General features: G+C 58.6%; 2 protein-coding genes across 2 annotated transcripts in view; one reads left to right on the forward strand and one right to left on the reverse strand.

Moving 5' to 3' along the window:
- The first annotated feature begins 301 nt into the window (after positions 1-301).
- On the forward strand, positions 302-23,210 carry PODN (podocan). Its single transcript, XM_057528782.1, has 11 exons — positions 302-633; positions 7,208-7,524; positions 8,922-9,015; positions 10,349-10,413; positions 12,051-12,160; positions 13,309-13,465; positions 13,770-13,885; positions 14,446-15,103; positions 18,203-18,351; positions 19,467-19,676; positions 22,264-23,210. Exons 2-10 carry the CDS (start codon positions 7,213-7,215, stop codon positions 19,648-19,650), a joined length of 1,845 nt encoding a protein of 614 aa, XP_057384765.1. The 5' UTR covers positions 302-633; positions 7,208-7,212; the 3' UTR covers positions 19,651-19,676; positions 22,264-23,210.
- Positions 23,211-24,903: 1,693 nt separating this feature from the next.
- SLC1A7 (solute carrier family 1 member 7) overlaps positions 24,904-27,546 on the reverse strand; it is a 46,595-nt gene continuing 43,952 nt past the window's right edge. The window contains exons 9-11 of the mRNA XM_007164439.3: positions 27,138-27,272; positions 26,606-26,708; positions 24,904-25,978 (exon numbers count right to left, since the gene is read on the reverse strand). Of these exons, the coding sequence (XP_007164501.2) occupies positions 25,760-25,978; positions 26,606-26,708; positions 27,138-27,272 (457 nt within the window). The 3' untranslated portion in view covers positions 24,904-25,759. The remainder of the gene's footprint in view (positions 25,979-26,605; positions 26,709-27,137; positions 27,273-27,546) is intronic.

Below are 27,546 nucleotides of genomic sequence, written 5' to 3' on the forward strand. Positions count from 1 at the left end.
GCAGGGTCTTGGCTGGAGGCCCCGTTAGCCACGGCCCAGGACCCCCGGGTGGGAGAGTGAATGGAAAGGTACTCGCGCCTGGAGCGGTTGCAGAATCCTCTGTCGTGAGGAAGGAAGAGCTACGAGGCACTTGGTGGAAGGGGCCCTCTCTCCGACCCTCCTTTCAGGTGCTGGGGCCTAGAGGGGGTCCAGTTCCACTTGGGAAGGCTGGGAACTAGGAAGCGTTGCGGGCTAGACACCCCGCCTTCCCAGTCTCCTGGAGCGGGGGCGGGGGGACGGGGGTGGGGGGAGTACGGCGGCCCCGCCAGGGCGGAGAGCGGGTGAGGGGTCCGTGCGGCGGCACTGCCTCTCTGGGAAGTGGGGCTCGGCCCAGTCCAACGCGGGGAGAGGCGGGCCCTCCCCTGCCCCCGCCTGCGGGGACCCTACGCCTGTGTCCGGAGGAGGCCGGCGTCCAGCAGATGCGCGCGGGGCGGGTGAGAGGCGGGGAGGAGAAAACCCACAACAAAACTTGCGTCGCAGAGCGCACGGCTGGACTTGAATGGAAGGAGTCCGCGCCAGCGGAGCGCAGCTGAGACTCGGGAGAGCGCGGTCGGCCGGCGGGGCGCGGCGCGGCGCGGCGCGGGGGCGCAGCAGGTACCAGGCTCGGGCGGCCGGGTGGGCCGAGGGCCGGGCCGAGCTGGGCAGCGGACTCGGACTTCCCGCCTGGTGCGACGGCTCCAGCAGCTGGCCCGGCGGGGCCGCGCATCTCGCCCCCTCGGTCGGAGCCCTACACGGAGGGCGCGGCCGGAGAGCTCTCCCTCGGGGGCGCGACCCCCCGCGATCCCCACCCCTCAGGGGCCTGTTCTCCTCTCCGGCCAGAGGCTGGTCCCAGCCCCGGTCCCTCCCGCTGCGCACATCTGGAAAGAATCTGAGGGCGGATGGGGTGGGGGGTGGAGTGGAAGGACACGGGCAGGCAACAGGGAATGTGGGGGGCAGGTGGAACCGGGGAGGGTCGAGGACCCCTGTACTTAGAGCCTGGGCGCTGAGTATACCAGTGTCTTTCCACGTCAGCTCATCCCAGGTAGCCCACCCTTCGACCTCTTTACAGACAGAGAAACTGAGGCCTATAGAGGGACAGAGATCTGCCCCCAGGGCGCGCGGACAGCCCGTGCGTCCCCCTCCCGACCTTCTCCTGGCTTGGCTCCCCGGCCCCGCGCCGCGCAATCGCTGAGCCAGAGCTCTCAGCTGGGGGCCTGGTGTCAGTCTGTCTGTCTATCCGGCTGCCTCCCCGCTGGGACAGCAGGACTGAGGAGGGGGCAGGGGGGTGGCCGCGGAGCGCGGAGTGGGGGGCGAGGCCGGCGCCCCCCGGCGAAAGCGGCCAAAGCCCCCAGCCTGAAGGTCTTTGAACCGCCAGGCTGGCCTGGGCTGAGGATAAGATCGTGGCGTTAGAATACCTGATGCGCCGTCAGGTGGAAGAGGGGGCGTCGGCGAGCTCCTGGCGGCCCCCGGGGCTGGGGCCGAGGCTGGGGGTGGGAGGCAGGTGCAGCCTGAACTTCAGGAGAGGAGCAGACACAAGCGTGCATGCGTGCGGCACTGACCTTCCCGATCCGGTCTGGGGGGTGCAGAAGGATACGCACCCTTGCGCTTGCAGGGCATCACGGAACGACGGAGGGTCACGCAACCTGAGCGTCTGCCCTACGACTTCGGGCTGGCTGGGGAAGGTGAAGCTGTGGTCGACTCAGCTACACAAGGCACCACGGGAGCTCCTGGGTGGTCATGTCCCCTTTTAGGGCCCCGGGCCCAGCCGATTCTAAACTAGAGTGCAAGTTAAGAAATGTCAGATTCACATGAATGCTTTCATGAAATCTTGTGGGAGCATACTTTGTCCCTTCTAACTGAATCTTGGGACAGGGGTGACTAATGGTGGCACCTTTAGGCCTGGTAGAGTGCTACGTAAGAGCTCCAACCATAAGAGCTTAGAACCCTTGATAGCTCCCTATCATCAACCCGTTAGCAGAGTGCCTGATGCCCTTGTAGACTTGGACCTCCCTTCCCTGTTACCCTTCCTTAAACATAGCTCCCTCTTTGCCCTCCCCATACTGTGCCTTTGCTCATGCCCTGTCCTCTGCCCTGAGTGCCTTTCCTCCCCTTTTTCCACCTGGAGAACTCCTCCTCCTCAGTCTTCAAGACCGGCTCAAGGCTCTGAGCAGGAGTCAGAAGACACAAATTCTAATCCTGGCCTTGCCTTTAAAATACTAATCAGTAAACTGAGGGAATCAGACCAGATAATAATGCTGTAGCTCTTTCCAACTCTGCCTTCCACAAATACATTCCTTCATTCAGCAAACATTTCCTGAGCACCTGCTCCTTGCCTGGGGAGTCAGTGAAGGCTCAGCTGAGCCCTGAAGGGTGCTGTGGGAGCATCAAGGAACTCCCTAACCCCGCCAAGGGGGCAGGAGCAGCTTCCCAGGGCAGGAGCGTTTGAGTAGGAGCTTGCTGGGGATGGGCAGCAGTGGGAGCCTCTTTGTGCTTTAGTTTCCTCATCTGCAAAATAGGAAAACTAACTCTTAGTCTTGGGATTTCTGTTATAGTCAATAAGAAACAGCTGTTCAGGGCCCAGCACAGAGCAGGTGGTCAGCAAATCTTTACTAAATTTGAGTGGAGAAGGAAGGTGGTGCTGGGGTTTGAGGATCTACCTCCTGATTTGGATCTCCCTTCCCCTTCCTTCTTCTAGTCCTGCCTTAATCCCCCACTTAAGCAGTTCAGGACCTTAAGGTTTGGTTCCCTGGGGTGAGTGGATGGGTAGGTGATAGCGGGTCCCAGGTACTTCCTCAGTAACAGTAACCCCAAGTATGTTGCACTTGCTGGGTGCCAGCATCAGCTGGGCACGTCGTTTCATTTACACCTCATGAGGAGCTCTCATCTCCATTGCCTAGACTAGTAAACAGAGGCTCAGAGCAGTGAAGTGACTTGTCCAGGCTCACACAGCAGTCAGGATTGGAACAACTCACCACGGACTGAGCTGCCCTTCTCGCCCAGCATTTGCTGTTGTTCACCAGGGGGATTCCTCACTCTGGGGACTTCCAGAGACTAGGAAGGCTCTCTCCTCTGTTCTTCCACACCCAGCTCCAACATGGCTAGGCACAAAGAAGGGGCTTTGGGGGCTTATCTTGCTCCACATTCTTAGAGAAACTAAAAAAATTGAGACTCAGATGGGTCAGTGATGTCGCCAAAGTCACACAGTAAACTAGGTGATGGAGCTGGAGTTGCCCAGGATCCCAACATCCTGAGGGTGGCTGGCCAAGCTAGGAGGAGGGGGACGTGGCACTGGGGCCACCACTCTCCAAACCCTGTCTGTTCTTCCTCCCTCTCCCTTGAATCCACCTCCTTCTCTCCATCCCTGCAGCCCAGCACCTCCCTCTGCCCAGACCAGGCTTATTATCCCTTGCCTACACCACTGCACAGCCTCTGAGAGCTCCCCACTGGTCCCTCCGTAAACCTGCCTATGCCACACTCCAGCCCTTCAATGGCTCCTCATTTCTCCTACGATAAGGGTCAGTCTTCCTAACCTGGCTTTCAAGTTCTTTCTTGGCTTAGTCTGTGGCCGCTGCCCACTTGCATCTCTCCCAGTCCCCACACACCACACCAGACACTCTAGTGAGCTTTGTAGAGGTAACATGGGCTCTCTTGCCCCAGGGCCTTTGCACATGCTGACCCCCTTGCTTGTATCACCCTTTTCCTTTTGCCTGATATTCATCCTTCGTGGCTAAATAAAGCATCACTTTTTCTTGGAAGTCTTCTTGGCATCCGGCAGACTTAGGCCTCGGGCACATCTAGGCCTTCTCTGGGTCCCTGTGGATGCTAGATTCCCTCTATCACACCTCTGATGACACTGGGATTATAATACTTAATTTACACATAGTGTCTAGACCACCGCTGACCATTAGAAATATAATGTGAACCACAAATGCAAGCCACAAGTGTGTAATGTAAAATTTTCTAGAAGCCACGTTAAAAAAGTAAAATGAAACAGGCAAAACTTTAATGATTTAACTCAAAATATCCAAAATATTATCATGTAATCACTATAAAAATAAATGAGATATTTTATAAGATATCATTAATGTTAATGAGATATTTTACTTTTTTTTGTACTAAGTGTGTGAAATCCATGTACACTACATTTTATACTTATAGCACCTCTCAATTTAGAGAGGCCACATTTCAAGTGCTCAGTAGCCACATGTGGCCACCACATCCGACAGTGCAGGTGTGAGCTTTTTAAGGATAGCAGACATACCTGAGTCGTCTGTCTGGGTCCTTGGTGCCCAGCTGTGCTTGGCCCAGGGAAGGGCCTCATGGCTTTGTGGTTAAGACTCAGGCTGGGAGCTCAGCCTTGCCACTTAACAGCTGTGTTACATTGGCCAATCCCACTGGGCCTCAGCTCCTCATCTATAAAGTGGTGAGGATAACATTTTCAATATGGTTCATGATGTTAATATAAATTAAATATTTTTACAGATACAGTTTAGAGATCTTTACAGATATGAAACTGAAGGTGAGTGTACAGAGTATGTGGGGAGGATCCTTCTCCTTGGCCTCCTGCCCTGATTGAATCTGGGGCCTGGGCCTGTGCCCATACTCCGCCTCCCAGAGTCTGGCTCTGCAGTGGGGTCAGGCAGGCAGGCAGGCAGGGTGGGGAGACTCTGGTGTAATGCTGGTGGCGCCAGGGACTGAAGGCTGTTGACCTAGCTGGGGGGTTATAACGTGCCCTGGGAATGATGGTCTGTAGACTGGCCAAGGATTTATTGCCCATTTGGTCAGGGCATGCAGCAGCAGGGGTGCAGTAGGGCAGGCAGGGCCGGGCTGCAGCATGCATCGCTCACTGCTGCCGATGGAACCTGGGAGCTGTGTGTGCTGGGCTCCCTGGTGCTCTGCTGGGCCAGTGGCTGGGGCCCAAGTCTGCTTAGGCCTTCTGGACCTACCTATAGGGTCAAGCAATCCAGGCTGCCAGCCCTCTTCTCTCTCCTCACAGCTTTCTTTCTGGGGCCTCGTGCACCTTGGGGCCCCTTTTACAGGACTCATCCAGTCTGGTGGGCCGTGGTTATTGTACTGGGGTCTGCTGCCTCCTGACAACAAAGGGCAGGGGACTTGTGTACTTTACCTGTATCTTCCATGCCCAGCACAGGGCTGGGGCAGATGGGGCCTCAACTTCGAGAGCTGGCTGAGCCAACAAGTAAGGCAAAGCAGTATCTGAAATACCACAGCAGTCACAGGGCAGCAGGAATTCACAGGAGGCTAGGAGGAGGAGGGCCACATCTGGGAGGAGGTGGGCCTGGGACTGGACCGGAAAAGCACAATCAGGAGCTACACGGGAAAGGGAAGAAGCAGGGGCTTCTGAAGCGGAGAGCGGTGTGGTTGGGATGTGAACAGTGTCCATGGATCAGATATTAGTGGTAGAGCTAATTAGCAGAGAGCTAACATTTATTGAGCACTTACTGTGTGCAGTACGTGCATCCCACTGACTCTCACAGTATCCCCAGTAGGACAGCTCTGTGGCCACCCAATGGATGGGTGAGGAAGGTGAGGTTTAGAGGGTGGCAAAACTTGCCCAAAGTCACACAGCTGATAAGAGCCAGAGCCGAGCTCGAAGCCCCGGCTCTCTGGCTCCAGAGCCTGCTTTCTTAACCAGACGTCAGTGTCATCATCAAGCTCCCAGTGTGCCCAACCCTCCCAGGCCCAGCATCTCGTCAGACCCTTCTAACCACTCTGGGTTGTGATCCCTGCTCTAACGGTGGGGAGAGAGGCTCAGACAGCGGCAGGTGCCCCCAGGCCTGGACGCTTGTCTTGTACCTGCGTTCATAATCACTGCAGCAGTGATAGCAGTGCCTCATCACCTAATGGGTGCTAGATGCTTTGCATCTGCTATCTTGCTGACTCCTCCCTGGAGCTCTGAGGTTAGATATATTATCTGCATTGTAAGATGAGGAAACTGAGGCTCAGCAAGGTCAGAGCCACTAAGTGATAGAGGGGGACTTGAACTGGGGTGTATATGACTCCAGAGTCAGTGTACCTGAGCTACCACCTGTTACAACTTACCACACCCCAGACATGTTTTCTAAGTGAGTCCCTGTAAGGAGAGCTCCAGGGACCAGCCCAGAGCCAAGCCACGCCCATGGCTGCCTGGAGGATGAAACCCCAGCAAATTCCTCAATGGCCTGAGGCCATCCCTATACCCCCTCTCCCTGCTGTCCCAAGGGAACATGCTGGGGAGTGGTCTCTTGCAGGTGGCAGTGGTCACGTGAGCAAAGCTGGCCCTGGTGAGGGCAGCTGAGGGTGTAAGCAGGAACAGGACTTGGGGGGCTCTGGGGGCAGCAGCAGCTCCATTCACTAATGACTACTCTGTGCCTGGCACACAGAGACAGAGAGTGGCTCACAGCCCTGTGTGGGAGAAAGACAACATCACATATTCAAAACCCAACCGAACTCATGCAAAGCCCTGGGGCAACAAAGTGATGCAGAGCCCTGGGACATCTCAGAGTTATCTCAGGGGATCTAACACTGGAGTTGGTTCTTGGAGAAGTTGCTGATTGCGCAGGGGAGGGGGAGGGTGTTCTAGGCAGAAGGAACGCACATGCAAAGGCCTGGAGGGAGGAGCTACTATACTAAACAGACCTGTGTAAGCGGGGCAGGTGAGGGGGGGAATTGGAAGAGAGGTAGGGCCACGTCCTGAAGATCCTAGAATGGCAAGCTGAGGAGCTGGGACGCACCCTGCTGGTGCTGGCCCACCATGGCCTGTGGCTGCTGGAGGAGGGACAGGGCCTCAGCACTGCCTGTGCCAGGGCAGCGAGAGCTCAGCAAAGTCCAGGCCAAGCCCTGCAAGTCACAGTTCTTCCTGGGCCTCAGCTTTCCTTTCTGTGAAATGGGGGTACAGATTCCTTGAGGCCAGGCCCGGTGAGGGTTGTGGGAGGCTTTGCAGACCTGCCTAAGGACAGGGCTTCACTTCACCCCGACCCCTCCAGAGGGCAGCCCTGAGGGGGTGGGTGGGAGGGGAGGGCGTCAGCCAGCAGGTCAGATGCATGCTGAGGACAGGGTCCAGAGTGGGCTCTGCCTTGTGGCCTGGAGGGCCCCGTTATGACTTTCGTGGGCCCTGGCCCCCTGCCTGCTCTACCTGACAGGTTAAGTCAGCCCTGGCGCCCAGGTGGGTCTGACTTGACCCCTCCTGCAGGCACCATGGCCCGGAGCAGGGCGCTGCTGCTCCTGCTGCTGTTGCCGCTGCAGCTGCAGCTGGGACCGGGGCTCGCCGTGAGGGCCCCGGTGTCTGGCCGAAGCGGAGCCCACAGCCTGAGCCCTGAAGAGAATGAATTCGTGGAGGAGGAGCCGGTGCTGGTCCTGAGCCCTGAGGAGCCGGGGCGCGGCCCGCCCACCATCGACTGCCCCCGAGACTGTGCCTGCTCCCAGGAGGGGGTCGTGGACTGCGGCGGCATCGACCTGCGCGAGTTCCCGGGGGACCTGCCTGAGCACACCAACCACCTGTCCCTGCAGGTGAGGCCGGCGCCGCGCCAGCGGTCACCAGGGCCCGCCCCCCACACGGTGACTCCCGCCCCAGAACCACCCGCGCCGCCGTAGCCCCGGCTCTTGCCCGGGGCTCCCCATCCCCCAGACGCAGGGCAGGTGAGACTCGAGGAGGCTGGCTCCACCACGGGGCGTGCCCCCCACCCCACCCGGCCCGCGTCCCAGGCACAGAGCACAGTGACCTCATGACCTGCTCTGTCTCACGGGAGGAGTCTGGGCTGAGGCCCTGTCAGCAGAGTCAGGCCCTGAGAACAGACACAGACCTGCCCGGCAGCTGACCCTCTGGACAGACAGGGCACCTCAGACGCCATTACAGGCCAAGAAAGTGAGAGCAAAGCAGACCCCCCCGGGGCGCCCTGGGGGCTCAGGGGACAGAATGCTCTCCCCAGCTGAGGCACAGGCTAGATTTTAGAACCTCAAGAAGTGGGACACGGCATTCCAGACGGGGACTCTGGGAGCGCTGGTGCGCCCATGACACCCTCGTGCGGCCCAGCAGCCCTGTGGGAGAGGGAGGGTCTGTCGCACCCATTTCCAGAGGAGACCAGGCCCAGTGAAGGAAAGTGACCGGCCCACGGTCACGTAGCCCTGTGGGGTCTGGGCTGGCCAGTGGTGGGAGCCCAAGACCGGGGTAGCCTGTGAGGGAAAGAGACGAGCTGAGGGCAGCACTTATTGTTGCTTCATTCATCAAATAGCTCCTGTGTACCTGCTGTATGCCTCTGCTCCTATGTGGGGTGCTGGGCATGTAGGGAGGTCTCGGACATGCCCTGCCCTTGAGGCTCTCACAGTCTGTGAGGGAGGCAGAGACCTAAACAGGTAGAGATAACAAATAGAGATAGAAGGACTAGTGCTGTGAAGCCAGGGCAGCTCCTAATCCAGCCCCCTGGTCCAACCCAGGAAGGCTTTTGGAGGAGGTGGTACCTGACCCAGGTTTTAAAGCATCCCAAGGGAAGTGGGGTCTACAGGGCATAGAAAGGGAACTAAAAGTGGTTTCTGGCTTGGGGGAGGGGAGAATGGGCTGGGACACCTGTCACTAAGTGGGAACATGCAGGGAGCAGGTGTGGAGGGTAGACCACATTCCAAGTTTGAACTGCCTGTCGATGCCCGTGTGCGTGTGCACGGTGCTCCTAGAAGGGGGACCCACACCTCTGTTGTGGTTACCGCTGAGCCTGCAATGCCCACATCTGGGCCTGCTTCAGAGCCAGTCCCCAGGGTTTGTCCACCAAGGGGCAGAATCCCAAGGGAAGTGCCCAACAGAGGGACTGGCTCCTGGGACTCTGGCTGAGGGTGGGTGCAGGCCTCTAATGGGGCAGGAGTCCTGGGCACCCCCTCATGCTGCCTCCTCACCGCCCCATCCCCCTACTCCCCAGAACAACCAGCTGGAGAAGATCTACCCCAGGGAGCTCTCCCGGCTGAATCGGCTGGAGACTCTGAACCTCCAGAACAACCGCCTGACTTCCCGAGGTGAGGGATCACCCAGAGCTGGGGACCAGGACCCCAGGCAGGGAACTGGGTGCCCATGGGGAGAGCCCCGCCCTGCAGACCCTGGCATATGGGAAAGAGCAGGCCTAGGCTGGGCTGGCATTGGGGCCCCATGGTAGGGGCTCCCTGTGGTTGCCTAACAGCCGCCACTGGGTGTTTCTGAGACCTGGGAGTCCGATCAGGGGAGAGACTTCAGAGCAACTGATACTCCAGGACCTGAAGAGTCACAGACTCTTCAGTTCACAGAAGGCCTTTAGAATCAAAGAGTGTAGAGTCCTCAAATTTTAAAAAGTTATTTTTCTGATGATGAAAATAGTTTCTGATTATAGTAGAAAATTTGGAAATATAGAAAATAAAATGGAATAGAAAAAACCCACTCATAATTCTGCCACTTGGAGTTTAGTCACTATTGACATTTTGTTATATTTCTTTCCATTTTAAGAAAAAGCATAATTTATATACCATAAGGTTTACCCGAATTAAAGATACAATTTGATGAGTTTTAGTAAGTTCATATGTTGTACAGCCATCACCAGAATTCAGCCCAGTCCTTTTTCTTTGTGTTTTTAAATTCATAGCTGGACTGATAGTATGGATATTATAACTATTAGAACTGCTTTGTTTCACTTAGCAATTAGCTCAGCCGCAAATCTCATGTTGCTAAAAACTCTCCGTGGCTATTATTTTACACAGCGTATTCTGCGGAGGGATGCTGCACAGTTTATGTAACTGTTCCCTCTAGTTAGATAGTTGGGTGAGTCCCAGCATCTGAGGGTCTGGGAGCCCAGAACCGAGTGTCAGAGGCCGACTTCAGGACTGGAGAAGGGCCAGCCTGGCCGGGCTCCCAGTGACAGCCCAGTTCTGACACTGCATCTGCCAGATGGGGCAGGGGAGGGCCAGGTGGGGTGGAAGCTCAGAGGCCACCGCCCTGCCCTGCTGTGGGGCTGGGTATGAAGAGGACCCTTCTGGGGCTGCCCCCAGGGAGCACTCCTTCCTGGCAGGTCCTCTGCCCTGTGGCCTGACCTTACGGGGACCCATTCCCACCCAGGCTGCCCTGAGTAGGTGAAGGATCAGTCATTTCTCAGTGGACACTTCCCATCTGCTCTTCTCAGCTTGGGCCCCTGAGAGCCAGGGGAAGGAAAAGGGGCTGGGCAGGCCTGTTGGGAGGGGCTGGGAAGGGGTCAGAGCCACACCTGCCCCAGGGAGTACCTCCCTGTCCTGGCAAGTGGGGTGGGTGCGGGGGCGGTCAGTGCTCACGTGCTCCCTTGTAGCGTCTCCTTCATCCAGGGCTCTGACCGATGCCTGTCCTTTGAAGGGCTCCCGGAGGAGGCATTTGAGCATCTGACCAACCTCAATTACCTGTACCTGGCCAATAACAAGGTGAGGGGCCAGCAGCAGGGCAGGGTGTTGGGGGCTAAGCTCAGGGAACTTTCACCAGGGCCTCTTCTGGGCTGGCTGCTGGGTTCCTATTGCTGCTCAGACATGGCCCAGACCCAGGGCTTCAGAGCGGTCAGATAATGGCAGAGGCTGAGACCTACGTCGGCGTAGTGGGGTGAGAGCTCATCCCCATGTGGAGGGGGCGCTGGAGGGCTTCCTGGAGGAGATGGCATTTGAAGGGCCATGAAGCGTAATAGGATTTCAGCCAGAGGCCTCAAGGGGGAGGGCACCACAGTAGAAGGGACAGCATGAGTGAAGGCATAAAGGCACTCAACCTCAAGATATTTGGCCTGCCCCAGGGCTCTGTCCTGGCCCCCTCTCTCTGAACTCTCAAGGAGACTGTCTCTCCTCCCTGGTCTGTAACACCCATCTACATCATGGCCACGTCCAGAGGCGGTCTCCAGCCTTTCCCCTACTCCCACTTGAGACTCAAAGGTCCACCTGCCTCCTCAGCATCTCCCCCAGATGTTTAATAGAAGTAGAACTGGTGCTTCCTGCCACAGCCCCCAAACTCCAGTCATCTCGTTGTCTCCCCACCTCTGGAAAGGGCATCTCCAACTACCTGCAACACCACTGGTCAGAGCCACAAATCCAGGAGTGCTTCGCTCACGCACGTGTGGTCCCACTGCAGGCCCTCAGCTCCCCCCACCCACCAGCCCAGGACCGCCATCCCGCAGCGGGACACAGACGTGGAGCCCCTGCCTCCTCGTTTGCTGCCCCTTCTCCTCAGAGCAGCCAGAGGGGCTTTACAAAATCATGCCTCACTTCAACCTCTCCGTCTCCCCTCCCCACTTAAAACCCTCCTGTGGCTTCACCCTCGGCCCAGGAAGAAACCCATGTGTCCCCAAGGCCCGCAGATCTGTGTGGTCTGGGCCCGCCTGCCTCTCTTATCTCCCCACTGGCCCCCTCACACTCCGCTTCACCCCCAGGCCTGGCAGACCCCACACACAGGGCCTCTGATCGCTGCCCCTGCTGTGTGGGTGCTCTCCCCGCAGATAGCATTTAGGGTGCTGTCATGCCTTAAGTGTTACCTGTTCTCCAAGCACCCAACCCAGTCGTTCTCTGTCATCAGTCTGTTTGAATTCCCTGCAGAGCAGTGATCACTCTCAGATACTTTTATTCCTGTTTATTTACTAGGATGTAAGCTTTGGTGGTGGAGGTGGAAGCAGGTATCTCTGTATCTTGTTCCCTAGGACATGTCCAGTGCCTGGAACTGTGCCTGGAATATTGCAGACTCAGGGACTACTATTGAATGAATGAAGGGTAGACACTATGAGCCGGGTCTGGGGAAGTGTGGGTGCTCACTGTGGCTGCACAGAGGGCCAGTGTCGGGGGGCAATGAGGGGAGAGACCAGGAGAACAGGCAGGGCAGGGGATGGGCTGGAGAGCTTTGAATGCCAAGCTCAGGACTATGGGGAGCTGTAGAGTTTCTGATTTTGTGTTATTGGGGATTTTAGAAAGATGGCTCTGGTTGCAGGGAGGAGACGAATTGAAGCGGCTCAGATGAGCAGCAGGTAGTGTAACTCAGCGGCAGCCTCTGACCTGCCACTGGTCCTTCTACCCAACTCTTCCCTTTCCAGCTGACCTTGGCACCCCGGTTCCTGCCAAACGCCCTGATCAGTGTGGACTTTGCCGCCAACTATCTCACCAAGATCTACGGGCTCACCTTTGGCCAGAAGCCAAACTTGAGGTCAGAGGTCAGAGGGGGGCCCTGGGCTTAGGCTGGAGAAAGGGGAGGAGCTGAGGCAGAGGCTGCCAGCCCTGAGTGGGGCCCAGGGGCCCAGACAGGCCCTGGAGGAGGGGCATGCTGTGCAGAGCAGGCATGATGCCCCATGCTCAGGGCTGCGGTGACAGACGCCCAGGGCTGCAGGGGCACAGGATCTGGAAGACTGACCCCTAAAAGATGAGGAGGAATCAGTACAGGAGGCGAGGACAGAGGGTGATGTCTGGGGAATTGCGGGGAGCCGAGTGAGGGTGTTTCCCTCCTTCCCCAGCCCCCGGGGGGAAGGGAGCATCTTTCAACAGGCAGAGCCATCCCTCGCTGAGAGCTGCTTTGGGAGGAGTGAGGGCCCCCAGCACAGGTGTGTGAGCAGCGCAGGGTGGTGCTGGGGAGGGAAGGTGCTGACAACCTCCGGTGCCACTCTGTCCCTGAATCTGTCACCTCGATTCTCTCCATTCACTGGAGGAGCCAGAGTTGCTGTGCATGGCCCCTTCCCACAGATGAAAAGGCTGAGGCCCAAGAGAGGCCACACAGCAAGAATGAACTATATTGCCTATGGATTTATCTTGTTCCTTATCTTCTCCCCTTGTAGTATGGTGGCTCCAAGAGGGCAGGGGCTTGTTGGTTCTGTCCACTGCTATACCTTTAGGATCTAGAACAGTCTTGGCACCTGGAGGCACTCATTGTATATTTGCTGAATGAATGAGGGGTCACCTCCTCTGAGCCAGGATCCTGTGCTGGGCACTAGGGACAAAGAGGTGATAAGGATAGGACCGTTCTCAGGAAGTCCACAGAACTCAGAGCCAGCTGTGTAAAGCCGACAGGCAGGGACTCCAGGGCTGCAACACTAGGGGAACAACTGAGAACCTTGAAGGATATGGAGGAGCAGGGACTTGGGGTCAGGAAATCCTGTTTCTTCCACTGACTTGGGGGGTGGGTCCTTGGTCCCCTCGGCTATGTAGGGGGGACTGGATTTGGCGAGGTCTGAGATTCTTGAGACGGGAGGAGGGTGCCCTGGGCCCCAGGCCCAAACTGAGCAAGGTCTGGAGCCTCCCCAGGTGAGATGGTGCCGGGGCTGGGAGGCCTGGGTGGCTGAGCACCTGTGCCTCATCCCCTAGGTCTGTGTACCTGCACAACAACAAGCTGGCGGATGCTGGGCTGCCGGACAACATGTTCAATGGCTCCAGCAACGTGGAGATCCTCATCCTGTCCAGCAACTTCCTGCGCCACGTGCCCAAGCACCTGCCACCTGCCCTCTACAAGCTGCACCTCAAGGTGGGAGGGAGAGGGCAGGGAGGAGCACTGCCAGAGCAGGGACCCACAGCAGGGGAAGAGCCCAGTCCCACATGGGCACAGCAGTAAGGCTGTGGGGCCTTGAGCACGTGCCGGCGGGCACAGCGTCTGCTAAGGAGAAACAAGCAGAAGCCCGGGCACCTGGCTGTCAGCCCCACGTGGAGTACTTTAGGCCTGGGCCCCTCCCCGTGGCTCCGCCAGACCCCTCTCCACACCTCATCCCAAGGCTCTGCCCTTGCCCCGTGGCCGTCCCTCATGCACCCCTCTCTACCATCCCACCTCTCAGAACAACAAGCTGGAGAAGATCCCACCAGGGGCCTTCAGTGAGCTGAGCAACCTGCGTGAGCTGTACCTGCAGAACAACTACCTGACTGATAAGGGCCTGGACAACGAGACCTTCTGGTGAGCCCCTACCTGGGCCCTCAGTGTGAGCTCGGCACCCAGGAAGCCCTTCCCAGGGCTCACATGGCCAGGCCCTTGCCCACCTGCCCCTGGCCAGTTTCCACAGAGAGGGAACTTTGAGATTTTTGCCTTTACTGACATTTTCTGTCCCCAAGAATAATGATATGTAAGGCCTGCCAAAATTCTAGTAAGGCAAGGAAATGTTTGCAGAGGCTGTCTTCTTCGTACAAAATAGAAACTCAAACATTCTTGTTGAAAGCGAATCTATTTTCAGTTTTTAGGGCCTGGGTAGCCTAAAAGGACAAAAGACGTTAGTTAAACAATTAGTCTTCAAATAAACTCATATGTGTCAGAAACCATGCTAGATCCTTCCTATACCAATATATCATTGAATCAAACCAGTGAGAGCCTCGGAGAGGAGTGAGCTCCCCCAGTCAGCTAGAGGCAGAGCTGGGATGAGTTAGAGGTAGGTCCCCCGCCACACCTCCCTTGGGAATAATGTTGGAAACAAGTGCCGTGTGGGCTCCTGCCCACTGGCCTGATCCCCCGCCTCCCTCCAGGAAGCTCTCCAGCCTGGAGTACCTGGATCTGTCCAGCAACAACCTGTCGCGGGTCCCGGCTGGGCTGCCGCGCAGCCTGGTGCTGCTGCACCTGGAGAAGAACGCCATCCGGAGCGTGGACGCAGACGTGCTGACCCCCATCCGCAGCCTCGAGTACCTGCTGCTGCACAGCAACCAGCTGCGCGCGCAGGGCATCCACCCGCGGGCCTTCCAGGGCCTCAAACGGCTGCACACCGTGCACCTGTACAACAACGCGCTGGAGCGCGTGCCCAGCGGCCTGCCCCGCCGCGTGCGCACCCTCATGATCCTGCACAACCAGATCACCGGCATCGGCCGCGACGACTTTGCCACCACCTACTTCCTGGAGGAGCTCAACCTCAGCTATAACCGCATCACCAGCCCGAAGGTGCACCGCGATGCCTTCCGCAAGCTGCGCCTGCTGCGCTCCCTGGACCTGTCAGGCAACCGGCTGCGCACGCTACCGCCCGGGCTGCCGCGCAACGTGCACGTGCTGAAGATCAAGCGCAATGAGCTGGCCGCCCTGGCGCGCGGGGCGCTGGCCGGCATGGCCCAGCTGCGGGAGCTCTACCTCACGGGCAACAGGCTGCGCAGCCGGGCCCTGGCCCCCCGTGCCTGGGCCGACCTCGCTGGTCTGCAGGTGAGGGGGCGGGGCGAGGCGGGGGCAGGGCCGTGCCCGTGTGGGGGGCTACTGGTCTGGCTGCCCTTAGCCCACCCATCTGCTGGGCCCAGGTGAGGGGTGGGCAGGAGGGCTGGGCCGTGAGGGAGGTACCCGCTGGGCAGGCTGGGCCTTAGGGTAGGGGGTCTGGGCCATACCCAGGGTATGGCGGGCTCGCGGTACAGGAGCGCAGGGCAGAGCTCAGCTGGCATGGCTAGGCAGAACTCACCACCTGCAGAGACAAGCTTGAGGAGCCCTGTGGGGATAAGGGGAGGTCATGGCTGCAGGTGTGGGGGGCACTGGGCATTGTTCAGGAGGACTGGGGGGCAGGGACAGTTCAGGTGGCATGGGAGAGTGGAGCTCACCCACCTGTGGGCAAAGGATAGGTGCCTGGAGAAGGCTGGGCTTGGGGCAAGGGAGGACGGCAGGCCCGTGAAGGGTGCTGACCTCACCAGTCTGCAGAGTCTAGGGGGGTGTACTTGAGGCTTCTGGGACTGGTCAGTGGGCGTGGCACCCGTGGCCAGAGTCTGAGACAGGAGGGCTATCTGGCCATGTGAACTGAGCCTCCTTGGTTACAAGTGAAACCTGCCGACCCAATGAGGGGCGGAAAGGGAACTTCATTAGAGAAACCTGGGAGGCTCTGCTGCCTTACCAGGCCCCTCTCTCCCAGATGTCCCCAGGCCTTGCTCTTCCTTTTTCCTCAGGGCTCTGCTCAAATATAAGCTCCTTGGGAGGTCTTCCTTCACCGCCTGCCGCCTTTCTCTGCTTTGTTTTTCTTCATAACCCTCATCCCTTCCGACAACAGATCATCGGTTTGCTTGTTTGTTGTCTGCTCTTCCTGCTAGAACAAGGGGCGGGCATTTTAGTCTGTTGTGTTTCCTGCTGGACCAGGGCCCTCGTTGTGATAGGTGCATAGTACATGCTTGTGTGGGGAGCTGTCAGGGTGGGGATGTCTGAGGGGAGTACAGGGGAGAGGCCCTGAGAGTGGGAGGCTGGGAGGTGGGGCAGAGCCCTGAGGGTGGAGTTGGGGGTTGGCAGCTGGCCCTGCAGGAGCAGCTGGGGTCTCTCCCAACCCAGACAGCCCGGCCGAGTGCCAGACACCAGGATCCAACCACCTGTGCCGGTCTCTCTTGGGTATTCTTAAGGGGCCCAAACCCCATTATCCTCTCTTCCACACCTGCTCCTTCTGCTGCATTTTCTAACTCGCTGAAGGGGGCAACATCCACCCAGGTGTCCACAGGAAATGTGGATGCTGCCCTGACACCCCCTTTGCACGCTGTCTGCCCTCCAGTGCCCATTGTCACTAAACCCTGCCTACTCTACCATCACATCTCCCCATTTCTCCACTTTTCTCCATACCTACTGCTCATACCGCCAAGTCAAGCCTTCCCCATTTCTTGCCTGGACCCCAGCTTCCTAGGAGCTCTGCACTCCTAGATTCCACATGCAGTCAGAGGGTATCTTGAAAAAAACATGCTCACCTAACACTCCCACCCAGGACCCTTCTGTGTCTCCCCGCTGCCTTTAGAACCCAGACCAGCACCCTTGCCGCAGCCTTCAAGGCCTAGTCTGCCCCTGCTCGCAGCCTAGCGTCTCAGTTTCCCAGGTGCACTGGGCTTTGCTCATACTGTCCCCTCTGCTGGAAGCACCTTCTCCACCCTGGTGGCACCTACTCATTCATTCATTCCACAAGCCTGTACCGAGCCTCACCATGTGCAGACACAGCTCTAGAGCTGAGGACCCAGAGGGAAATAAAACAGATCCAGGGTCACTACCCTCCTAGAGCTTATAATATACATAGGACTCAGCTAAAGTGTCACCTTCTCCAGGAAGCCACCGGTGATGGGCAAGTTAGATGCCTGCCTGGGTGAGTCCAGTCAGGGATGGGGTGTCTGGTGGAGGGGGTTCTTCCTCTCACTGTTGGATCTCTCTACAAGCAGCTGCTCTTGTTGCTTCAGAGCCCCCACCTGCGCTGGCTGCCGTCTATTCCCTCGACCCGAGGCTGGATCGGGCCCCTCCCCCAGGCTCCCTTATCACAGCCCAGTTCCACTGCTGCTATTGTCAGATTGTTGTGTCCATCTCCCCTGCCAGCCTGGCTTCCTGAGCACAGAGGCAGCGTCTCAGTGGATTCCATGTCCCCAGTGCCCATGGGCAGGCACTGAGGATGTTTGGAATGAATGAGGAAGTGCTGGAACCATGTGGCAGGAACCCAGTGGGGAGCAGAGAGCCCTGCTGGGTAGGGGAGGTGACAAGGAGGCTCCCTAAGGTGACTGAAGCGAGTGCCCCCCTTGAATCTTGCATCTGGATTCATGGCCCCCAGTTTCCTGGCCCTGAGCCCCAGCCCGTCAGGGTGAGGAGGGAGCTTAGAGATGATGGAAGCCCACCTGTGGCTGCACAGGTGTGTGTCGGGGCAAGGGTGCTGACAGCCCGAGGGGCAGGCAGTGAGTTGGGCCCGGGCACGTCCGGGTCTCCTGCCTGCTGCAGGTGTGTCCTTCTCCCTGGGAAAACTACCCCATTTTCCTGGCTACCTGCTTCCTGGACTCTAGGCCTGTGGGGACTCTGAGACTGGCCAGCCTGGGGCCTGGCTGCCATGCCAGGGTCACTGTGGGCTTTGAACCCTTGCCCCTGGCCCCTGTCCACATGGCCCTGAGATCCATGAATGAGCAGCCCCATCTCCACCCTCATCTGACACCACTGAGGTGAGATTTAAAGACTGGAGGACCTATAGCCCCTGCCCTTCTGGGGTCTTTAGTCTGATGGTGGTGACAGGTGTGTTAAGGAGGGAAGACTTTGACACCTAGACATCTTGGCCGTGGATTCCTGTGGGAAGGCAGAAGGAGCGGAGTAGGATGTACATCAATTAGAACAAGGGTTCGGAGTCAGGCGCACCGGCTTCCAGCCCGTACAGGCTGTATGGCCTGGGATAGATCTCTGAACCTCTCTAAGCCTCTGTTTCCCCATCTGGAAATGGGGATAATTATAGACCCCACCTCACAGGGTTATGAGATTTAGATAGGCTCTGGGGTTGGTGGGAGCTTGGCATGCTGTTAAGTGCTTTGGCTCCCCTGGTCACCCCTGCAGCTGCTCGACATCGCTGGGAATCAGCTCACGGATATCCCCGAGAGGCTCCCCGAGTCGCTTGAGTACCTGTACCTGCAGAACAACAAGATTAGTACTGTGCCCGCCAATGCCTTTGACTCCACACCCAACCTCAAAGGGATCTTTCTCAGGTAGGAGGTCCTCTGGGGCCCTGCATGTGCCCCTCTGGGGACTGGCCCGGCTCCAGCAGGATAGTCAGGGCACATGGGAACCACTTGCAGGTAGAGGTCAGTATTTGAAGCCTAGCTTTCCTGCTGACCAGCTGTGTGACCCTGGATACATCACAGAACCCCACTGAGCCCCTGTTTCCTCAGCGCTCAAGGGTGGGGACATTCCTGGCCAGGCCTCGTGAGGTTCATGGGTTTGTGAGAGGGCTTTGGAAGATTTAAAAAGCAGAGCATGTGATGTTCCTGTGGCAGGAAGGGACCACAGAAAGCATCTTCCCAATTTACAGCTGGGAAGGCTGAGGCCCAGAGAGCACAGGTGATCAATGTGTCCACAGCTGGCCAGGCTGGGCCTGGGCCTCAGATCCAGGACAGCAGATGTTCAGGTCCTCGCTGGGTTCTAGGGGTTTAGAATGATTCAGGGGACCCAGCTACCCAAGGAGCTTCCATACAGTAGAGCCAGGGTGGTTCTTCCCACCATCCCCACCCCCCAAGTCAGAGAGAAGGAGACAGATCAGAGTAAGGCAGTATGTGCACTCCCAGGGGCTTTGTGACCCAGAAGGCCAGGCTGGGTGACGTCGGGGTGCAGTGTGACCTGTGCCTCTAGTCTCCTGCAGGAGACTGAGGTGCAGAGAGTTGAGGGGGCCTGAGATCAGAGCCCAGCCTCCCCCTTCCCAAACCCAAGTGTGTCCCTGGCCCAGCTTGGCCCTGGCCTTGTCTGTGTGCCCCTCCACACCTGGCACCAAGGTGACTCTAGGCTGGCAGTGCAGGAGCCTCAGGCCTAGAGGTTAATGCCAAAGGGCAGGCAGAGAGAAGGTGTTTGTGTCTGCCCCCCCCAAATCATAGCAAGAGCACAGATGGGGGAGGCCTTCCCTCCGCTGCCCTGGGTCACCCCTACCCCCCAGCAGCAGCCACGTTGAACAGCTTGAGCTCCCTGCGACACCCATGCTCCTGAGCCGCCTCGTTTTGTGTTTGCCACGCGTCTTCCTGGAGGGCCCGTCCCCTCCGCTCCGCTTCTGGGCTGGGTCAGTGTTCGGCGCGGTCAGGCCCCGGCGCTGACCCCACGTGGGTGGCCTGCACAGGTTTAACAAGCTGGCCGTGGGCTCTGTGGTGGAAAGTGCCTTCCGGAGGCTGAAGCACCTGCAGGTCTTGGACATAGAAGGCAACCATGAGTATGGTGACGTTTCCAAGGACCGGGGCCGGTTGGAAGAGGAAGAGGAGGAGGAGAAGGACGAGGAGGACGAGGAGGAAGAGGAAAGGTGGTAGTGACAGGGTAACCGGATCTGACATAGGTAGGTGGTCTGTGCGGGGTGCACTAACCTGCTTCACCAGTTTCCTGCCCCTGACCCCGGTCTAGGTCTTTCTGTCCTTTCTTCACCCTCTGTCCCCTGCTTCATCATTCATTTTGCAAATCTGTTAGAGCACTTGGTATGCTCAGGCCCTGAGTGAGAGGTCGGGTATGACAGTGCACCTGTGGGAGGCCGGCCGGTGCCGGGGGCCTCCATGCAGGGTGATGCATCCCTGATGGGACCCGCACAGGGGCTGGGATGGTGGAAGCAGGGAATGAATGTGGGGACCCGGGAGGAGGCTACTGCTGTATCCAAGCCAGAGATGCTAGGGGCGGGTGTTGAGGATGCAGACAAGCAGATGGGCCTGAACAAAGTCTGGGGGTGCACACTTGAGGAGCCCAGGTAGTCCTGCTGGACATGGGGTGAGGGAGAAGACAAGATGCCAGTTCTAGCTTGGAATTCCAGGTGGACGACAGTACTAGGAGGAGCAGGTTTGGTGGGGGGAATGATGAGTTTGGAGGGCGCTGGAGGAGCTGTCCAGGGTGGGCTGGATATGTGGGTCTGGGGCTCAGGAGCGAGGTCTGGGCTGGAGATGGGGGTCCAGGCATTGTCAGCCTTGAAACAGTCACTGAGGCCACAGGAGGCTGGGGGACCTCGCCTTGGGGGAGAGAGAGAGAGAGAGAGAGAGAGAGAGCATGGCCAGCCGGAGGGGAACGGAGGAAGGAGTTGGGACAGAGCACCAGGGCACCGAGACAGGAGGAATGCAGACAGCCCAGAACAGAGGGTGATTAAACACGCATGCAACACAAACACCTGCATGTGCACACAGCACACCAACCCACATGTACCCACGCTCACGCCCATCTAAACATGTACACATATGCACAAAGCACACACTCACACACCACACATATGCACACACAGACACACATATACTCCATCGCACATTCACAGATGCAGGACAGGTGCACCATTGCATGCACACGTGTGCATGCGAGTACATGCGCACATGCCTCCCCAGGCACACGTGCCCTGTGTGCACGTGTGCACACACACATACATGTGCATGCCCATTATGCCTCCATGCACAGGCTTCTCTGGAAGTAGAGGGAATCAGCCGTGCTTCTGACAGACTGATTGAGCCGAGCATGGCCACGGACTCACCGGATTTATCCACAAGGAGGTCACCAGGACCTTGTGGGGAGCGGCTTCAGGGGCAAAGAGGGTGGAGAAAGCGGCTGGAAAGGCAAGGGTTCAGGGAGTGTAGACACTTCTAAGAAGTTTGACTGTGAAGAGATGAAAGAGGGTGGTGGTGGGAAAGGGGGCGTGACGTTCAGGCAGGGCTCTGTTCACGTTATGCCTTTTTTAAGGGATAGAGCTGGCTTGAGGGCTGATGGGGAGGGGCAGTGTGGAGGGGGGAGTTAAAAATATAAGAGAAGAGAGCTGGGTGTAGCCATCCCTGTGGAAACAGGAGGAAGGACTGGCTTGGGCGGGAGGGTCAGCGCTCCTTTCACTGTGGCAGCAGGACGGAGGACCGAGTGGCTGCAGTTACACGCAGATTAGTGGCTTGGTAGCTGGACGTGAAGTCACACCTGCCTGATGCACACCTCTCTGGGCAGCAGGAGGTGCTCAGCAGACGGGGGTGGGTGTGGAGACGATGACCAGTTGGATCCATCCATGCCTGGGGTTTTGGCCAGGTGTGTGGGACAGGAGGGCAAGGAACAAGGGAACTGAGGGTACTGGCAAGAGAATGGCTGCCTCGCGGAGGCTGGGGGTCAGGCTGGGAAGGGAAGAGGGTGCAGACAGGAAGGGCTGGTCTCCTGGGGGGGATGTTGGAGAGTGGGCACAGTGGTGGCGAGTAGACAGGAGGAGAGGTGTGGTCAGGAGGGAGAATCAGAGTGAGCCGAGCTGGGGGTCCTGGGGCCAGGGTGTGGCCATGGGAGGAGGCCACTGGGCCACTGTTCAGATGCTGAATTGAAGTGGGGCCTGGGTCAGAGAGAGGCCTGAGGGGGGTTGAGGATACTGTGGGTGGATGACAGAGGGAGGTGGGGAAAGGGGTCCAGCTGATGACAGAGAGAGCAGTGTGCTGGGCTGGCTATCCAAGCGTGGAGGGCAGGCCCAGAGGCAGTGCTTGGGAGTCATCTTACTTGACTCCTGGGGCCCTGGGCCATGAAGCTGGAGGCCCTTCTCTCCACACATTGTCCTCAGGCAGAGCCACGGGTCAGCGACTGGGGTGACTGGCCATTCAGTGAGAATGCTGTGGCCCTCACGAGGGGTACCCTGGGTCCTGGGGTGGAGAAGATCTGCCCCCTCTAGAGGACATTGGCCGCGGTCAGGTGTGCTGAGCGGGACCCTAGGAGAGGCCCTGGGAAAGGCCAGAGAGATCCGAAGTCCCTCCAGTCCACACCAGGCCCCCCAGGAGCACCTCCTAGTGGGTGACCCGCTGGCTCTGGACCCCCGGGGCACCTCCCCCTCCGGCCTGCAGTTGCCTGACCCTCCCAGAGCCCCCAGCTCTAATCTACCTGTCCCAGGCTGGTCGTGGTTGGCGGGTCTGCCCTGGCCTCCCCTGACTCTCCCGCATGTTCTGCAGGATGACGGACCGCTGGAGCCTTTCTGCAGCACGTGCCTGAGCCTTGTGCGTCCCCACTCTGCCTCGCACAGACACACCCAGCACAGCACCTGCCGGGCTCCCGCTCCCCACACAGGCTGGACCCAGTCTCCCACACCCACCCCTTCCCGCAGCTCAGCCGCAGCCAGACACATGCAGACACCACACCCACACACACCACACGGCTGCACACCATCCTCCAAATGCCCCACTCGCCCCACACCCGACACCACCATCACCCCCTGAGTCCTGCAGACTCGAAGAAGGGTCTGACCTGCCCTGGCACTCATGGGTGCCTGTTCCCTGCCCCGTGGACACACATGTACATACACACACATACACGAGTCACATGCAAACAGCCCTCCTTGGCCTATGCCGCCAAGAGCTCTTGCCCCAGCCAGAAATGGCCAGAGCAGCTTGCTGTCTGACTGTCTGCCCGTCCGTCTGTCCCTTGCGGAAGATACAGAGTTACCTCCATCCTCTCTGCGGCCAGGTGCCTGCACCCTCTGGAATTCACAAAAGCTGGCTTTTGTTCCTTTCCCTGCATTTGGGGACAGGAACCTTCAGGACTGCTGCCCTGGCTCGCCCACCCTGCTCCCCACCACTGGGGCTGGCACTCCCCGCCAGGCCCTGGCTGGCTGCAGGCACGTCTTTGATGGGCCAGCCCCCCTGAGGCCAGAAGGAAGGTCTGGGGCTCCTAGGGCCCTTGGGCTGGAACTAGGCGGAGGCCATGGGGCTGGGCAGAGCAAGAACGAAGGGCCCAGCTGCACCGATGAGAGAACTTTTTTATTCTTTGGGCCTGAGGGGAGTTCTGGGTGCCTTTGGTTTTTTTATTCTTTTTTAAGGAAAAAAAAAAAATGATAAAAACTTCAAAGCAGATTTTTCTTGTTACAGAAAAACTAATATAAAAGCATTACCCCAGTCTGGCAGCCTGTGGCCGTGTCTATGTGTGCTTCCTGCCAGGTGCTGGGCTCATGCCTGGCCGGGTGGGCAGGATCCAAGCACCTCAGCACCTTCTGGACCAGCAGGAGTCAGTGCAGAGTTCAGTTCTTGGGGCCCACAAAGTAATCACACAGGCAGAGGTCCAGGGACGCAGGGTTTAGTTGCAGGTAAGGTGGCCTGGAGGCAGGTGCAGCCCCTCAGCTGGGTGGAGGTCAGCAGGTTGGGACCACCACACTAGGCCGTGAGCTCACTCTGCACTCCCAGGGTCTGAGCATCCAAGCAAAGGACCTGCCAGCTTCAGGCTGCTCAGGGCTCCTGGGCACTGAGTGGGCATTCCTGATGGGGGTCTGTCCCATAGAGGATGCTGGAGTGGGAAAGGGGCTGGAGGCAGGCCTGGGAGCTGGGGCTCTGGTCTCTGCAGACCTGCCCAGGGAAGAGGTTGCAGACATGCCCAGTGCACCACCACCACCAGCAGGGCCAGAGCTGGACCAGAAGGCAGTACCCGGCTTAGGGCAAAGAAGAACCTCTGACGGGCAGAGCTGCCCCACAGTGGATGAGATGCCCAGCAAGTAGTGGCCCCTCACTACTGCAGGTGTGTAAGCATGCTCCTGTCAAGCCCAGGAAAGAGCAGGTTCCTGCCTTGTGTGGAGCAGATACCATTGCTCCAAGGCCCTTAGAGATGTGACACAGGGAAGGGGCCAATAAGCCAGGCCACACCATGTGGGGACACATGACATCTGACCTCTCCTAGGTGATTGGGCCTTAAGGAAGGAAAGATGCTCCCATGGTGGATACTACAGCCCTCAGCCCTGCAGTGGGAGGGGGAGCCGGGGGCCCTTCCTGGGCTCCTCAGACTATGGCCCTGAGAAGAGGATGGAAGTAGTTCAGGAGTGGGGGCTGGGAGGCAGGTACCCTCCTGATTCTCGGAGTGACCCTGGAAGGCTCCTCCCCTCGCCCAGCTTCAGTGTCTCCAGGGCTCCACAGTGCAAGACCCTGGGGCTGCATCTTCTCCCCAGAGTACATCCAGAGCAGGCTGTGTGGCCAGGGCTCTTCTGTGTCCCCTGCGAGCCTCCTGGAGGCACCATGGGGCTGAGGAGAACGACGGAGGGAGAGTCTGGAAACTTCTTGGGCACACCCCTCCTTAAAGCAAAGCATTCACTGAAAGGAGCCAGGCTGGCTGAGGAAATGTGTTTCTTTTGTGAGGACTGACCTCAGGGCCCTGCCTGCAGAGCAGAGCCCAGGCTGCGGGCAGAGTGGTCTGTTCACACTGTGGCCGTCCAGACAGGCCCCTGGGCGGCCTGGTTTGCACTCTACCTCCTGCATGTGACGGCCCAGGCAGGCCTGTCCCCACTCCAGCCACCAGGATGGGCTCATTTGCATGCTGGCTGCCCAGGCAGGCCTGTCCACACGCTGACAGCCCAGGCAGAGCTGTCTACACTCCAGCTACACGGACAAGGCTGTTGACATTCTGGCTTCCTGGACAGCCCTGTCTGTACTCTGGCTGCCCAGACAGGCCAGTCTGCTCTTTGACTGCCTGTATTAGCCCAATAAAGAAATGCTGGCCAGAGTATGGTCGCTAGGCCCACAAGATTGAAAAACAAAATACCTTTATTTAGTCATCACTGAATTTGCAAACACAGAAGGGAATAGAAAATCTAACTCCACTTCATCACACGGGCTTTGGGGGACCGCTGACCCCAGGGCCACATGGGTAGCTTGACTAAAGCATCCCAGGTGAGCCTACCTCCCCAGTCCCGGCCAGCCCACCTGTTCAGTGGGAGGCTAGCCCTGGTGTTTCTAAGGGCCCTGTGGCTCTGATGAAGACATCCTCGTCTCCACATTGGGTGAGCTTTGTGAGAGATAACTGGTAGGACAGGAGACGGGACGGGCAGTGGCACATGGAAGGCAGCGGTCTTGGCCTTAGGCTGGGCCCATCCTTGGGGAGAGCAGTTTGTTTGAGGCCACGTGTTACGGGGCAGGGTGGGGGCTGGCCTGGGCTGGGACACAGCTGGGGCAGAACCAGGACATTGCTGTGTCTTCATAAATTGAAAGCAGTGGTGGCTCTGGGGCTCCTGGGGAGGGGCAGAGCCTCTCTCTCGGCATCTGGCCTTGCAGGCATCCCTATCCTCCAGGAGGGAGGGGCCGAGGCTTGAAAGCCTTGAACTAGAGTCCTGGCCCTGACATTATTTGCTCTGAGACCTGGCGCAAGTGTTTTCAGCTCTCAGAGCCTCAACTCTGTGCTCCTGAAAGTGGGGACCGTACCCCTGCCTGCCGCCCTCACAGGCCAACACGATGCAAATGTTACGGTCGGGGCTTGGGCTACGCCTGCCTGTAACTCTCCAGCTGGGGCTCCCACGTGCAGTCTTTCCCCTTTCTGAGACTCCACGTTCCGTCAAGTGGATCTCATTCCGGTCTCTCAAGTTGGGGGGGAAGATAGTGTGAGCCTGGTCCTTGTGCTCAGGAAAGTCGTGAGTTGAGATCCTGCCCTTGGCCCCTAATCTTGGAGGCCTGCCCTGGCCCCTACAGCTCCGCAGGCTCAGACGTTGGTCTCAAGCTCACTGATCTCAATGGTGCAGTGGTCCAGACTGGCAGCAGCTGGCTCCTCATCCTGCTCCACCTGGATGGGGACGTGGTGGGGACAGGTGGGGCCCAGGGTCAGCTCTGAGGCCTCAGCCACGCTCTTCACACAGCCATTCTGCTGGGTCGCCACGATCTCCTGGAGGCTCACTGGCTTGGTCTCGCAGGGCAGCAGTTTCTGGTGAGGGGAAACAGGTCTTGGCAGCAGCAGGCGAGACTGAGGTTAGGCAGTAGGGAGGACTGAAGGAGCAAAGGGCTGGGAACAACCTGATTGGTTTTCCTACAGACATGCTGGGGGATCTTGATAGGTCACAAGGGCTCTCTGGGCTCCAGTTCCAGGCTGTCCTGCCTTCTCCTGGGACTGTCTTAGTAGAGGAGGGCACCTGGCCCACGGGGTCCAGTGCGGGAATGGGCGGCTCCCCTGCCTGGCCTCAGCGTCCTCCCCATGGAGTGGGGCAGCCTGCTACCCGTGGTTACGGAAGGAGCCCTGAGGACCGTGAAGCCCCAGCAGACGTGTGAACGCTGGCATTGTTGTCGGCAGGACACTAGGGTACTGCTACCTGAGGGCACTGTGTTCACCACTGCTGCTCCTGTGTCTAGATCAGCACTGGCCACAGTGGGTGCTCAGCAATTTGCTGTTAGGGGAATCTGTCACCCGGGTGCCCACGATGAGAACAAGGCGTGGAGGGATCAGGCGAGGGCTGCCCAGCTGGTGGGTGGCCGATGTGCTGCCTTGCCCACCCCCCACCCGGCTCCACCCCCGGGTCTTTGGGCAGCCCGGCTGGGAGGGAGGCACCGTTCTCACCTCAGTGCCCGTGTCCTGAGCGAAGTCCTTCCGGCAGACATGAGCCATGATCCCGGCGGCCAGCGCATCACCCAGCACGTTAATCATGGTGCGGAAACGGTCCCTGGTGGGCCAAGGTGGGCAGTGAGCGGCAGGCCCTCTGCTGTAAGGGGGGCTGGAAGAGGACAGTGCTCACCCCAGCAGCACCCACAGGATGGGCGCCTTCCTGGTCCTCCCAGCCCACCACCCCCTGGTGATGCTCAAGTGGGTGATGCAGGGCCGGCTTTGTAGGCATGTGACTGTGCAGTGGCTCAGGGCCTGTGTGTAGAAGGGCCCGGACTTGGGCTAATGCTCTGCTCCCACCCTCTTGAAATTCTTTATAATTTTTGAACAAGGGATCCCACATTTTCATTTTTGAAAACTGGGCCCCACAAATAATGCAGCTGGGCCGGTGTCAGCGAGTACCCACTGTGCCAAACCACAGCAGTTCCCCAGCCCACCCCGAGTGCCTACCACCCAAGGGATAGGGGTGGGTGGGGCGAACCCCACTCACAGAGCCCAGTCGACAGCGATGATGAGGGTGATGTCATCAGTGGGAAGTCCCACGGAGGTGAGCACGATGACCATGGTGACGAGCCCGGCCTGGGGGATGCCGGCTGCCCCGATGCTGGCTGCGGTGGCTGTGATGCTGCAGGAGGGGCGGGGAGCATTGCTGGGCCCTGGACCCAAGGAGGAGGCCAAAATCCCAGGGCCTCTGGGGACAGCGTTGTGGAGCAGGAATTGTTAGGAATGCCACATCAGGGAGTTCCCCGGGTGGGAGGCATGTCTCTGCTTAAGGTCCTGTGGTCCCAGAGGCCCCCATCCCTGGCCTCAGCAGAACCTCCTGAGAAGTTTGTGGAAAACCCTGTGTCTGGAGCCACTGTCTCTGTAGGTTTCCAGGAAGCTGCCCACAGATTCTGATT

The sequence above is a fragment of the Balaenoptera acutorostrata genome, chromosome 1 (assembly GCF_949987535.1).
Source record: "Balaenoptera acutorostrata chromosome 1, mBalAcu1.1, whole genome shotgun sequence".
NCBI lineage: Eukaryota > Metazoa > Chordata > Mammalia > Artiodactyla > Balaenopteridae > Balaenoptera > Balaenoptera acutorostrata.